The 15,047-nt window shown below is 35.9% G+C and overlaps 2 protein-coding genes across 5 annotated transcripts in view; one reads left to right on the forward strand and one right to left on the reverse strand.

Moving 5' to 3' along the window:
* The window catches only part of SPATA22 (spermatogenesis associated 22), a 56,104-nt gene that overhangs the window by 1,048 nt on the left and 40,009 nt on the right, over positions 1 to 15,047 (forward strand). The window contains exons 3-9 of one of the 4 annotated variants that reach the window (XR_011730091.1): positions 293 to 421; positions 1,113 to 1,167; positions 1,302 to 1,394; positions 1,944 to 2,289; positions 2,573 to 2,702; positions 3,224 to 3,321; positions 11,878 to 11,967. Coding sequence is in view for 3 of the 4 variants with exons in the window: in XM_071765169.1 (XP_071621270.1) it covers positions 293 to 421; positions 1,113 to 1,167; positions 1,302 to 1,394; positions 1,944 to 2,289; positions 2,573 to 2,702; positions 3,224 to 3,321; positions 3,660 to 3,851 (1,043 nt within the window). In the remaining variant the exon portion in view is untranslated. Of the gene's footprint in view, positions 1 to 292; positions 422 to 1,112; positions 1,168 to 1,301; positions 1,395 to 1,943; positions 2,290 to 2,572; positions 2,703 to 3,223; positions 3,322 to 3,659; positions 4,342 to 11,877; positions 13,446 to 15,047 lie in introns of those variants that run through there. The other 3 variants (XM_071765171.1, XM_071765169.1, XM_071765170.1) reach the window with 3 other exon arrangements.
* The window catches only part of LHFPL7 (LHFPL tetraspan subfamily member 7), a 59,117-nt gene continuing 48,885 nt past the window's right edge, over positions 4,816 to 15,047 (reverse strand). Inside the window, exon 3 of the mRNA XM_071765176.1 lies at positions 4,816 to 8,097. Within this exon, the coding sequence (XP_071621277.1) occupies positions 7,871 to 8,097 (227 nt within the window). The 3' untranslated portion in view covers positions 4,816 to 7,870. The remainder of the gene's footprint in view (positions 8,098 to 15,047) is intronic.

Raw genomic sequence — 15,047 nt, forward strand, 5'->3', positions numbered from 1 at the left:
ACCTCCTCAGTGGACTTGCATATGTTATCTGTTTTATTGTGGCAAAGGGCAATTTTGAATGGAGTCAGGGGGCTGGTCCCTAGGGGAAAAGTTTAATTCATGGAATTATGTGCAGGACAGAGGGCTGGGAATATAAATACTGTGAGGCAATGGCTGGCCTTTAGTGTATTTATGAAATATACCTCCTATGGGTGATATAAAATAATTAAGTATTTTTATTTACATATTTTTACTGTAGACCGTATATCCTTTCGACCTTGGTATAGTACTATTATTTAAATTTGAATTTTAGGTTGTCTGCCTGTACCTCTGTTCAATCAGAAGAAAAGAACTAGACAGCCCCTTACTTCAAATCCACTTAAAAATGAGCCAGGTACCAGTTCTGGGACTCGTACTTACGAATTTTCTCCCACATCATTTGGTAAATATATATATATATATGTTTTTAAATGGCTGTTAATTAAAATAAATCTTAACTTTATGATTGTATTTTATCAAGAACTATATGCATCCTTTATTTTTATCTCTGAAAAGTTCATTATGTAAAAAATGTCCTCCAGGAAATTTCTTTCTCCTCTATTCAATTGAGCTTTTTATACTTTGTGCCTGGAGGGAGTTTGACTCTTTGTATTTTAGAGAATGAAGTAGAACTGGCATTTAAATAGAGTCTCTTGAAACTCTGACCTTTTGTTTTCAGCTGATTTCAATCTACATTCAAGTCCTGTGTTACAAGAAGAAACATTTATAAGATGTCTTTTTTGTAATACAGAGAACTTCTGTTCCTCAAATTCTCCTTGGAAAGAGTGATGCAGAATTCTGCCTTTAGTACTTTCTTTGTTTTATTTATAACAACGTAAAAAAGATTATTTATAAACAAGTAAAAGTCTCTGTGCTGTTGTCTGTAACAACCATTGACTAGAGAAGTCACCTATTTGTTAGAGGTTGCCTTATAGATAGAGGTATCACAGGGTCACATTCTCATATCTTTTTCCCTTCTTGTGTGAGACTGTGGACACTTAAGCAGATAAAGAGTAGGAGCCCTAAGCAGACCTATTACCTTTCAGTCTTTTCGGTTTGCATCCATATTAAGTCCTTTGTCTTTTGAGAATTAGGCTGGGGAACTACAAGCCCAGAAGTGGATGAACTAGAGGAAGCAGCAAACAATAGGTATGTAAAAGCAGATTATTTGTTGCTTAGTGATTTCCATTTGTGTGCTAAGTGTTTCACAAACTATGCCCCACTTGTCTGTCTTCTAATAGAGCTGCTGCTATGTCACTGATCCTTTAAACTTATCTTTAAAGCCGAACAGATCATATGGCTCCTTCCCTGATGAAGCCACCAAATGCATCCAAGTCCAATTTAGCAAATGCTGGAAAAAACTTTTATGCTTTCAGGTTGGTGAAGTCTTTAGTTTTTATTATCCTTCTCTTCCTCCTGGTTCTTTCCAATGGCAAAAAGATAGTGAATATTTAAAAAAACTTCCTTCAAAGACAAAAAGGAATGGAGGTGAAAAGAATTTCTGTGCTGCCCTATTAAAATAAATGGTATTAGAAATAATAAGGTCAGCACTAGATTTTGTAGAATTATTTCTTCAATGATGATAGTAGAAGACTTCAGAAATATCAATGTCTAAGAAACTTTATTTTAGAAATCTGGAAAAGATGTGAATCTTAGATCATGAAGGGTCCCTTCCATAGAGTAGGACAATAATTAAGCTTTGAAGGCCTATTGAATTCAGCTAGACTTAAGCAAGGTGTAACCACTCTGCTATATATATGGATAAATTTAAGTATATACTCAAGTGCTTTGGGCCTGAATATTTAACAGATGTTTCTCAAGCTAAACCAACAATACACAGATTGCTTTTTCTATACTTTAATTACATATCTGAGTATTCAGAATAGATACTGTAACACTTAACTGTGCCTTATCTTCTACTGCAGGGCAGAAGGGAAGGCTCCCATCACTAAAGTTTGGAACAGAAATGAGTATACTCCTTTAACTAAAACAGCAGATTCAAGATCTGACAGTAGAAGTATTCAAAAGTTTGAGAGCCTTTCAAATAATTTGAAAACTGTCCAGCTGCAGAAAAACCCTGATAACCAAACTTCATCTCAGCATATCAAAACAGAAGCCAGGCAAGCATCTAAAGGACAGTGGCCAGTGAAAACTAACACTGTTTCAAAAAGTCTGCAGGATCATAGTCTGCCATTCAAGTTTAATCCCAATATTCAGCAAAATAAAAGGAATGAAAAACAGATTGATTATGTTCCAGAAGACAAAAGTCAGGTAAATTTTTAAAGAATATTAATAGGATGATACAATGAACTAAAATAAGTTGTGGACACATTGCATCAGTCTGTAGTGCCTTAGTAAACCCTTAAGTTTGTAAAAATCTGGAACTCAGAATGATCATATAAATTGGCAGACTTTGTGAAGTCTGAACAACTGTGGTAATTTAATGTAAACATTTGGTATTTATAATTATAAATATTATATATAAAAATGTCTTTGTGCCTTTTAAACTTGTGTGAATCTGTATCTAACTAGAGTTTTCCTGTTCCTCTGAAAGGAAGTTTCATCATTTCAATTAAAACTTAAAGAAAAAAAGAGTTCTTTGCGAATCATATCTGCAGTGATTGAAAGTGTGAGGCACTGGAGTCAGTATGCTTATAAAACTGCACTGTTATTTGAAGTTTTAGGTAAGCATAGTAGATGTAACTGATAATAATGGTAGGACAAAAGGCAAGAGAAAATGTTAACTGTAGGAACAACAGCTGAAATACTTAAAAATACAAAATACTGGCATGAAATTTTACTGCTAGAAGATATTCAGCTGACAAATGTGACTAAAGTAAAAAATTAATAATACAATTCTCCTCCATCTTTCTGTCCTGTTTCTTTTCTTTCCTTGATTTTAAATGTGTTACAATACATTTTTCTATTAAAGAGGAAATATTAAAATATTTCAAGTCAATTTGCATATGAAGATCAAGAAATCTTTAAGATAATTGAGTTGTGTTCTACTTAACAAGGGAACAGCCAGTTTGCAGTGGTGGTTATGAAGCCACATTTGGTCACTTCCAGTTTTCACAGAAAGCTGATGCTGGCTTGATGTACCTTAGTGCTTTTGTGTAGTAAATGCCATTATGGTGTCTCTTTATATCATACTTAGAACTGCTTTGATCTTTACATCATGATTTATTTTTGCTCAACCTTACAGGCACACTTGATTCTGCAGTCACAACTGGAGCTTACGGGGCAAAGAATTTTCTTCTGAGAGATGGAAAGGAGAGCCTGCCTTGTGTATTTTATGAAATTGTAAGTATTCCTGTGTTGTCCCTTTTCTGAAGCCAATAGGATGTTGTTCTGATAAGCCAGGAGATGGCTGTGTAACAGGAAAGCTGGATGCTTATACCAGGTTGTTCCCAACCCACCCTAGGCTCAGTCACTATTAAGGCATCAGATTTTTACTTCAGAAAAAAGGGTGGGACTTTTAGTTCAGCTTCTAAACAGTTGATATTAGCAAAAAAGATGATGTAAATTCCTTCTACATTTGAGGTGGTTTTCAAAAATCCACTAATATCTAACAACTGGACATTTGGAAAGCCTTTGTTAGCAAAGTGTGTAATTTTTTGTTTATCATGCTTTTGATGAAGGACCGGGAGCTTCCAAGACTAATTAGAGGTCAAGTGCACAGGTGCATGGGCAACTATGATGCAAAAAAGAACATTTTCAAGTGCTTCTCTGTAAGACCAGCAACTCTGCAAGAACAAAACACTTTCCAAGAATTTGTTAGAATTGCAGATGTTGAGATGACAGCATATGTAAAAACAATTAATGAAATTTAAAAGTCAAACTGATTGCCCCAAGCTGATTTTCGGTAGTCATTACCCATAGAGGCAGAACATTTACCAACACTAATACTGAAAATCTGATTAAATAATTGAAAATATCACTATGCTGTTATGCAGTGAATGTTAGTAATATCTAGTTTCCACTAGTACATTTCATAGCTGATCTTTCCCAGTTAAATATGCAATAACAGGGTTTTGTTATATAGTAAATTAGATTTTACTGGAGAAGTTCTGAATTAAAACATTGAAGTTTTGCAGTAGTGCAAGTGTCTGAGAAGGCCATTACTGATTCAGATTGCCATTGCTTTTCATTATGTTGATTTTATAGAAATTCCTTCAGTGCCTGTTTCAAAATGCTTACTCTATACTTCTTTTGAGGAGTCTTTGGTCACATTTGGTCAATACTTGGTTAATGTAACAAACATCAGCAAAGTTCTGTTTGGCTCTGCATATTGCATTAAAGCTCTTTGGTATAAAGTAAGAAGGTTGTCTTTATTCTACTTCCTTTCCAACTAACTGGTTGGGTTACAAGAATTTTAAGGAAAAGCTTTTCTAGAAGTGAGCATAATAGATACTACATAAGGATTTCACAGGATGCAGCTGTATATACTATGTATTCATATGGTTCCCATTGATATGTTATCTGATTCATGTGTTTTAACAAAATCAGTATAACACCTGTATAAAATAGCAACAGACAGAAGAGTGCTCAAGGTCACAGGAAGTGGGAGAGAAATAATTATTTGGACACAACTTCTTTGCCAGGTTCATTGAAACATGGGGATGGACCATGTACATGTTTGTGTCTTTGCCTTCACACATAAACTTTCATAGAGCATTCCTGCTGTTTCTGTTTCCTTTTCCCCTTAGCTAGTTCCCCTTCTTCAATAGCTTTGTTGTGGATCTGTTGGGAATTGTAAAACAAAAGAGTTGTCAAGAAAACAGTAAACAGTGTGAGTGTTGGTTGTTTTTTTTAATTTTATTATACAGTGTTGGCAATTGGAAATTTCACATTTAAAATAATTGAAATATTGTATCCAACAAGTCAAATACAGAAAACAGTTAATATTCTAAAAAGGAGCCAGCTAGTCAACGCAGAAACACATTAATGGAAAATACAGCTTTTAGTTACACTTAAAAAATTATATATTTAGAAAAAAACTTGAACCTGGTCCAGTAAATTGTTTGACTTGTAACAGGAAAACACTTCTACACAGTTTAACGCGCAGTCTTTATTTAAAAAAGTGATCTGTCAGTGTTAGCTCCTGTATTGTTAGCAACTCCCCTTAACATTCCAGTTGAGGAACTAAAGTAAATGCTTTACTAACTGTTGTAAGAATCACTTGCATTGTCATCTCTTCCTTAAGTGCTAAGCTGGTTCTCAGTGTGATATTTCAAGGAGAGTTTTGTCTATCCAGCTGTAGAGGTCATATACGTATATTGGATTTCCTTTCTATATTGTAAAATATTAAAGAAAGTTCCTGATGGAAGCATTGGCTTAATGCATAAAAGGTGCAGAATGTTGCAGGACATTCTTGACAATGAAGAAGAAGCTGAGAGGTGAAGGATTTGGTAATGTGGCATTGCAAATGGTGAGGTTCCATTGTAACACTAAATCAAAATTACTGAGAGGGTTGAACTATGGAACCAAACCTCCACGTGTGTTTGTGTTATCAGCACCACATGAATGCTGTAGTCCCTCTGATTTCAGTTGAATGATTGATGGTTCCAGTTCTGCACATGTGGAAGTTATGTTAATAAGTAATGACAGAAATAGGTCGTTTGTGTTTAGTAGGTGTGTTATGGCTGCTAATAAAACTCTAAAATAATTTTCCTTTCAGTAAGTGTTTAGATCTTTGCGAAAACATTTTCCTACTTTGCACTAACAAATCACTTTTTCTAGTGAAACATTAAGTGAACAGTAGTAAACATTACACAAAACAGAAAAACCCCTACATAATACAGTTTATACACATTACTCAACATTTTTTCAGTTGCTGTTCGTTGGTTTTATTGGTTTTTTTTCTGTAACCATATTGATCCTGTCTTGTATAATGGTTCTAGTGTAAAGGCACAGGTTGGTTAGGAAAGAAAAGCCTGCATTTCTGTCTCACTACTTCATGGTGATGATTTTCTTTTTACATATTGTTTGTTATTCCTCACTTTTCTGACTCTTACATGAAAAATATCAGTATCAGCCACTCATCTTAAAAAGTGTAAGACATTACTGAAAAGTACATTACTATACAGAGCTGGCTGAAATTTATTATTTTAGAGGCATTCCTTCAACCTATTTTGTTAAATATTTGGAAGATTTAATTCCTTAGTCACTGCAAGCAGAAATGCATAGCATGCACTGTTGCTTTCTCAGTGTACTTAATTCTAAATTGAAATCTCTATTTTTAAAGATTACTGATGGAACTTGCACAGTTTCTGTGCAGAGTTTACTTTTCGACTGCATGAAAGTATAATATTATTATAACAATAATAATTGCGTTCCAATTATTCTGGGAAACAATGCAAGGTTCCATTGAAGTTTAGAAGGGTGAGGAATGTAAACAAGACTGCAGAAGTCCTTGACGTTGATTAAATTAACACAGTGATTGTTCCATCTGTTTGCATTTTCTTATACATCCTCAACATGTCTCTGTCTGTCCCTTCAAGTATACTTTCCATGAAAAAAATAAAAAAATCAGGAATCAGTTGGACTCAGATAAGTGAAGAATAATAAATTTGATCACTTGGTTTGTGCCACAATACAAACCTAAGAAGTACAGCTTGAATTAAATATAAACTATGTGATTATTTATTTTTAAATAAATAATAGAAAATAAAAGATGATAATAGAATTAGACTTCAGTTTTAATTTTAAATAAACAGTGGGGTGAGATTAGAACCCAATGTTTCTTTTGCTTAAGGCAATCAAGTGCATGTATTTCAATGCTTGATAGTAATGAATTCAGTGCTATTGTGGAAATCAGACTTCACAAATTCACATACAAAACCATGAAGTATGGCCATTTGCTAGTTTTGACACAGCATCAGGTTATTTTAATTAGTTGTGCTAAGAAGCATTTAGTTTCAATTCACACTTTTTTTTTTTTCCCTTCTACGATAGTGGGAATAGGAATGGAAATTCTAGGAATTCCTATTCTAGGAATAGGAATTCTTAATAGGAATGGAAATATTAGAATATAGTTTATTCTGGCTCGTATTACAACTACATACAAAGGCCATTGGGCACATACGTTTTTGTAAACAGATTTTTCTTTTCAGCCTTAAGAAAACAAACAACAAAACTCAAAATCTTGTTAACTATACCATCATGAAGCCTTTGGAAGTGGTTAGATCAATCTCTCTGAAAAAAAGCCATCTAAATTTCATGTAAGTCTTCACAAAAATGACTAAATCTTGAAGGTTAGATCAGTATTAGAGAGTGTGCTGACAACTTAAAAAATGTAGGTACTACTCATACATATAGATCAAAAAGAGCCTTTTTTTCTTGTATACAATTCCTTTTAGATATCAAACAGAATTTTAGGCCATGGCTAATAGTTGGTGCTTTTTTCACTAACCAAAATAATTGTAACAAAATATCATTAATGATTTAAAAATTATTGGGTTCATAAAGATTTGACATCTAATAATATATAAAAAGTGAATTGAAGTTTACGACTTTGAGACGAATTGAAGACTTATGATTTTGAGACACAAAAGAAAGTGGGAGGTAGACAGATGTTTTGAGGATAAACAGATTTTTGTTTCTCTAAGGCAATATGCCACTGTATGTTCAGAGCAGTATAAAGGCTGCTGATTTACCTTATTTCAATTCCAGAGTGTTTGCTGCTCATGCTTACGGAAGACTATCAATGCACTTTTGGTCTTTGTGAATCTGATCTTCTCTTCCCCATCTCCTTGTTTTTTTTCTTTAGCAATACAGCTAAATGGAAGTGCTATAATAATTTCTGCCCATTGCCTGTAGACAGGAATGTTCTGTTCTTAGTAAGAAAATACTATAAAATAGTAGGTATTGGAGTTGGAGATATGTGCTCTTTTGGTGCATATTTTGCAAAGAATGGTAAAAAGACAGACAACATTACCCCAACAATTGCCAGCATATACCCCCAGCCAATCTGGCAGTCTCCTGCATAGTAGATGTCTGAATTCTCACAGAATCTCTTCACAGTAGCTGAGTTGAAACCAAAAGGGTAAACCAAAAGCCCAGAAGCCATTATGAACACTAGAGAGGAGGAAAAAACCACAATTATTATAAAACACTTAATTTTCTTTGAAAAAAATCCTTATTTAAGAAGGTGAATGTCTTTTACAGTAAAATCAATGGAAAAAGTCATAGTTTAAAACTTTTGATTGTCAGATTATCTTCCTTTTCATAATTACCTCTTATGGACAGCAGTGTCATAACATGGTAGCAAGCTGGCACTTGGATTTTTTTCATGAGAACTGTGGCCCATTATATAACTTCAGAAATGCTGGGATCCAAATTATGTAGCCATTTAAAAAGTAAGATGATTCAGATACAGTGGAATCCAGAGGAGAAGAATTCCTAAGTCTGCAGATTCCAAACCAGCTTGATTATCTTCTCAACAGCATTTTTGTGCTTGAGACAATTACTTTGTTCTGCCAAATAAAAACTTTCAATGAGAGAGTTTAAATGTAGCTTTTCAGATTCTGCTGATTAGGTTCTGATAATATAAGCACTTCTCACTATCCTCAGTGTTGTAAACTCAGATTGTTTAAAAGATCCTGCATTTGACTCAAAGGACACAAGATGAAAAAAAATACAAGCTGTCATCTTTTTACTTGGCTTTTAGCATCAGTCTCTCAGTATACTTTTTGGAATTTTCTCTGTGTACTTGAGGATTAGAAAAATTTTCAACCTGAGCTTGAGGCCTGAATTAAAATCTAGAGTTCCCCTGTTACCTTATTTTGACAGCTCGGGCTCTAAAAGTACACAAAAAATATAAGACAACATATAGAAATTTAAAGGCTTGTAGTTAAAAGTACAGAGTTAAACTAGCAAGAAATTTTTCCCAGTGAGAAGTCTTTTACTCCTTCTAGCCAAACATATGAGCAGTTTAATCCAGTGTGTAATGAAAAGTATGTCTAAAATACAAAGCTTAAGCCACCTCTTGATGTTGGAAAGCCAGACTTGCCTCCTGCAATTACACTGTCTGTGTTATCTGTAGCTTTTAACAGCACTTCACCAATTTCACAGTCTTTAATGAATACACATTCTATTTAAATATCATGGCTTCTGCAATTAATTTAATGAAAAGCAGAACTACTTTTCCAGCTTTGAAATTAAGACTGCCCAGGGTATAAATTGTGACCAGGACAAAGATGCATTAAAACCCCCCAGGTACAGTTCTCAGGGGCTGTTTCTGCCCACCTTGGACAGCAGCAGGGGCTGAGCTAGGCTGATGTGAAGGGGTGATGCCAGCCCAGCTGTTGTGTTTGCCCCTTGGCTGAGAGAAACCTCAGAAGCCTTTTTTTCTTTTCTAGCCTTTCTGCTAAAGAATAACTGCTGTATTAAAAATGTATAGTCTGTCTTAAAAGACTATTTTATGTGCCAAAATGATAGCACAAAGCAGTCCCTTTTCCTATTTTCCCATTCTTCCAGGATGCTTTGTTCAAGTTCAGGGTGGGATGTTATTGATTCAAGAATAGTGACAATCAGAATTAACTGTTATGTTTGAGCTGGGAGAGAATTCTTAACCAGCAAACATCTAATACAACACTGAGATTCTAAGCCAAACAGTGCATACTATTCTCTGTATTGCTACTGCCTTCCAGGTGGGGCCCGTACGTATTACTCCAATTAGAGAAGCTTAATCTTTAAAGTATCCACTTAAAAAGAGTAATCAGTCATTAATAATTTTAATTTAAAATAAAAGTTTAATAAGCTTGAGGGCTAGATGCAGTCAAACATTTTAACACACTCAGCCTCTAAAGTCTCTTAATAATTTGAATTAAACCTTTCCTTTCACTCTAAATGAAATATTCCACTGAGATATTCTCTTGTAAAAAACAAGTAAATGGAAATTAAAAGGAGAGAGACTGGAATAGAAGCAAACTTGCCAGTGTTTCCTTCTAGGGTCTCATGGTCAAAGAGAACCTTCATGCAAATGAGTGGAGGTCTCTCAGAGCAAGATGCTTTTACCTGCCTTTTCTCCCACAACCATTTCATTTTCCTTTAAGCCTTTAAGAAAGTTTTCAGTGGTTCCCAAGTAAAGTACAGTGTGGCTTTCAACTTTTCCAGGCTCAAGGTGTATGAAGGGGATGCTGCAGGAGCCAGGGAAGGGGAAGGTCCTCCCTAGAGCAAGCAACACCCTGACCAAGTCTCACACTCCTGAGAGTCAACCAGCTGCACCAGCTGAGGGTGCCCAGGGCAGGAGGGAGCTCACCCAGCTCAACATTTCTTAGCAGCTGTGCTTGTGCATTTAGGCTCTGCCATTAAACACACAGAAGGTGAAGCTTAATACAAAGTAGTAAAGCTGTATTATGCAGATTTCCCTTGGCTGCATACATATCACACTGCTTAAAAACAGGACAAAATGAAAATGCACTAAAAATGAAGCTAAACTAGAAATGCACACCAACAACTCATCTAGGAAAGGTCACTGAGCATTCCCAAAAGAAGAGAAGGAGCAAAGAGCCAGCACACTTCCTTTGTGCAGCAGCACAGCCTGGAAGTTGTGTGGTCCCCCTGCATGCCCAGAAATTTCCCTGAGCACCACCTTTGTAGGCCCAAGGAAACCTTGGAGAACAACCAGAAAAAAGGGAGACTTTTTGCTGTTGTAACATCTGAGAGTGTTAAAACTGCTAAGCTAAGCAACAAACTAAACCATGCTAACCCACAGCCGTGGGTAGGTTGTAGCATTCAGCTGTGGGCTGATACAGCTGGGAAGCAGAGCACCATGCTACCCAGAGACTGGGATGTCATTTGGATACACAGCACAGCTCCACTCCAAACCCAGACTGCTCAGCTGCAGGAAGTGTCTTGAAATACACTCACGGTGGAAAACCTGTAAAAGGTTGGCCCCATTTGCAAAGGAAAGCAAGCCAGATTATAAGAGAAGCAGAACTGCTCTAAGCAAGAAGCAGGTCTAAAATTAAAATTTGAATTTGCTCATCTTTCAAAACTAAAATAGTTCATGCATCTCATTTGGCAAAAGAAAGAACTATGCAGAATTTGAAGCTATTTAAACTTTGCTCACTGTTAAAATTTGATTTTCTGATGCTACATAAGTCCCTTGCTCTACTTTATGTATCTGTCCAGATATGTTTTCTTCTTGATTGGGTTACACAGCATTATTTTGAAGGATGTGTTTTACAGGGACACCAGTGCTTTGATTACCATGTGGTGCTGATGTTGCATGGTCTGATTTAGGGGAAGAAGCTGATTTTTCTGAAGGCTAGAAATAATCTGTCACAGTGTTCACATATCAAAAAGTTACCCATGGCTTCATATCCTGAGGCATGTCATAGAATGACCTCGTTATTCTCATTTAAAGTGCCCTCTTTCTTACAAAGGCTCAAAATATTGAATAGCCCCTTATTATCAGCAGAAGCCAAGCTTTCAGATGTGGTGCTAATGACTGCTTAATAGTGCTGTCTAGCAGCAGTGCACTTAGCAGGGAGAGCACACAAAGAAACAGTAGGACTCCATTTAGGCCCCTCATATAACACTTATGCCTCTGCATGCTTTTTCAACAACAAACATCACTTTAAAAGGTGTCAGAAAACAGTCTGTACAGAGGACTGTTGTGAGTAGTGTGATCCTGCTGTCATACATGTATATGATAAGGCTAGACAATGTGGTAGGGTCTGTTCTATCACATAAAGCATACAGAGTGCAGAGGGGATTTGCTGGTAAAATGGATAGCTGTAGTTCTTTTGGTTTGACTGATCATCTGATTCATCTCTCATCAGTTATTTGGTCTTGTTAAAAACGTGCGTTTTTTTTTAATATCTGACACATGGTATTTGTTGGTTCTAGGTCCTCATCACCTGAGTTCTCACCAGCAAGTCACAGCCACTTCTGACTGCAATGTGGTTTAAAGTCAAGTCCGTGTGCATGGGTTAAACTGTAAGTCACTTTTTATTACTACTTTATAATCTTCTGCCCTCCCAAGCAGTTACAGTCTCACCCTCATTCTCTCACATTGCTTCATTTCACTGGTGTCCTGCAGCCAGATGGTAAATGACAGTTTCTTCTTAGAAGGATTGGTCAGCCCAGGCAGGACCCCTGTGCTGTGCTCTTGCTCCCTATGCAGACCCAAAGCTTTTAAATAATGGTTTGCCTATTTTTTTTTTAAACTAGATTCCTGATTTGTTGAATTGTAAATAAAATAACTTTAATTAATCAGGCAGGTATAAGATATGATTAGGAGGACACTTCCTTTTAGGGAAAACAGCATTTTGTAGAAGAAGTTGTAAATTGCTGGTGATAAGGCTACTGAGTCAATGACACTCCTACTCAGGGAAAATAGTATTTTCTGCTATCTTAAAATCTACTACACTATAACTCTGTGTCATTACAATGGTTCGTTAATTTCATTAAGCTTTTGAAGTACTGTTTAATTATTTAAATCTATCACATACCATTTCCAAGTTTAATTTACACTAAACTAGTAATGTAGTTCTCCAGAACGTGTGTAGAGGGCACCAATGTACAACTGTCTCACATATGCACAAAAAATGTGTATTTCCAATTCCACTTTTGGCAAGACTGATGGGATTTTCCATGTATGAAACACAATAATTGAATAGTTTTGTGTACTGTGAATCAGGAATGTGAAAACTTGTCTATGTGTGTGTGTATCCTTCCACTCTAATGTTGAAATGGATGGAAATCCAGAGGTAGCCAAAAATCTTACAGAAAACAGAAGAAGCTATTTTATTCTATTTGTTAAATGTCTAGGTGATGGGTAGTAGCAGTACTGATCACCAGTAATAAAATAGTGTATGAATGATCTTCCTGAAATTACCTGCTCTAAGATTAGTTTGTCTTAGAGGTTTAATTTGCTTATTTTAGTCATATATTATATTTCTTACACTTGTGACAGTGATGGATTAATTGCAAGATTGTGGGACATATGAGACAATCATTAGAATCAGGGCTGAAGCATAGGCCAGCAAGAGTATTATTCCAACCCTATTACAGATTAGCAGAGTTTTATCTTTTCTTGGAACATCTTTATTGAAAGAACTTAATCTACCAAAGCAATTTTCACTCATCTCATCAAGAAGTTTCCTCTCACATATGATCCATTACTTCCCTTCTAAAAGCTGGCAGTTCTTCTTATGCACAATGGGTTGACTTTGAATAACACATTCCTCTCAGGTTTACATATTGAATTAACTTAATAATCTTATTAGCTCTTTTTAAGCCTTTCTTCACGTTTATGCAGTTTTACTCACATCATTTTAAGGGACAAAGCAGATGCTTGTCCGAAGCCACAGACACCCTACCAGAAAGCCAGCTGACATTTGAGTGGCAATGACAAAACCTTCCAACCTGTGCCACAGCCAGGCATCTTCAAACACTTCATCTCTTGTCCTGATGCACTGGTTAGCCTACAGCCAGTACTTCCCAGAACTCTTCCCAAGCACATATTTTTGTAGCATGCCTGAAGGCTCACTATTTTTAGGGTATTTTGGATGTAGCTGGTGCAAGTTCCTGTGTACAAAAAGGAGATACTTGTTTGTCTTTTCCAACAACTGGTAACCTAAAGACAATGCTAAAGAAGATCCAAGGTGTCACTTGTTCTCCATGGCAGTAGCTGCATGTGGATCTACAAACAGAAACAAAAGGGAATTTTGGGCTAGCCACAAATTAGGAATTTCCTTTTGGAGGAAAGGAGGAATTACTGAGAGTAATTTTGGTGAGAGATGAAAAATATTTATAATCAGCAGGCGTAGTTTTAAATGCCATGTAAGTGTAAAATGAACAGGAAAGTGACCAAAGATAAAACAAAGCAGACAAAATCTGATCCTTGTGGAAACAAAACATTCAAGCAGTGAAGCAAACAGGGACCACTGTTAAATGCTCTTCTGCTCTGCTGCACTCCTGGCAGGTGCATATCAGGTACCTCTAGTTCAGATTCTTGCAAGCAGCCCTAGCAATTATTCCTTCCAAGAAAAATAGAATGGAGAGCAGGGAAAAGGGATAATAACACCTCTATACTTGGTATAAAAATGTAGCTGTCTTCCTGACTGAACAAAGAGCTGGAACTCAAAATAACGATAGGGCCACTTCTCACATATTACAGTTTATCTCTTCTCCTTTATAAAGATTTATTCCATTGGCTCCATTTCAGTCAAACGTTGTCATTTGAGGAGTGTGTACCAGTGCTGGACTGTTGCCAACAAGTAGATTGTACCAGTTTCTTTTCTAAATGGTGAAATTCACAAGTTTGCACTTAGGAGCTATAATATAAATGTGGCTATAAGGAAAGCTATGCAGCTTGTTGAATCCCTTTGTTAGCTAGCAAAGGAAATTATGTAGTTTATACAATATCTCCAAACTAAATAAATGCTAAATACGTGACTTCAGCTCACAAGTTAAGAAACTGCATCAGATATAGTAACATATATATATATATATATATATATATATATGCAAAACTACTGGGAAATATATGTATATAAAAAACTGAGCAGTGTTCTTCATTTCAGTTTATTTGGATTTAGCTGATGTGGAGTAGGCACAGTTTTTAAAAAATAAAACTAGCCCTGAAATAAGAGTGCCCATGCACCTTTTTTTGCACATAACTTTTTATTACCACTTTAATACCCCATTCAAGTTCTGTTGGCACAACAGACAGGCTCTTATTGCAGAAATAGCCTGATTTACAAATGTCTAATGATGGTACAGATAGCTGAATCTGCTTCACTTTTAACTGAAGGGAGTGGAATCTAACTATCCAGACTTTGGAAAAGAAATTCTCTGAAGCCAACACAGAAGTAATTGGGCTTGGTAATTGCTGCATTAGCTGCAGGTTTATTAAGGGACACAAAAGGAAATGACATCCCAGTGACCTTTGAGGTTGCTTTTCACAGCATGTTTTCTACATGAGAACAAATGATGAAACTTCACTATTTCTGCCAAGTGAGTGGTAGCTATGGTGAAGATTTATAGATGTAATCTGGTAATCTATGGGCCTA

This window comes from Heliangelus exortis, chromosome 21, assembly GCF_036169615.1.
Source record: "Heliangelus exortis chromosome 21, bHelExo1.hap1, whole genome shotgun sequence".
Classification (NCBI taxonomy): domain Eukaryota; kingdom Metazoa; phylum Chordata; class Aves; order Apodiformes; family Trochilidae; genus Heliangelus; species Heliangelus exortis.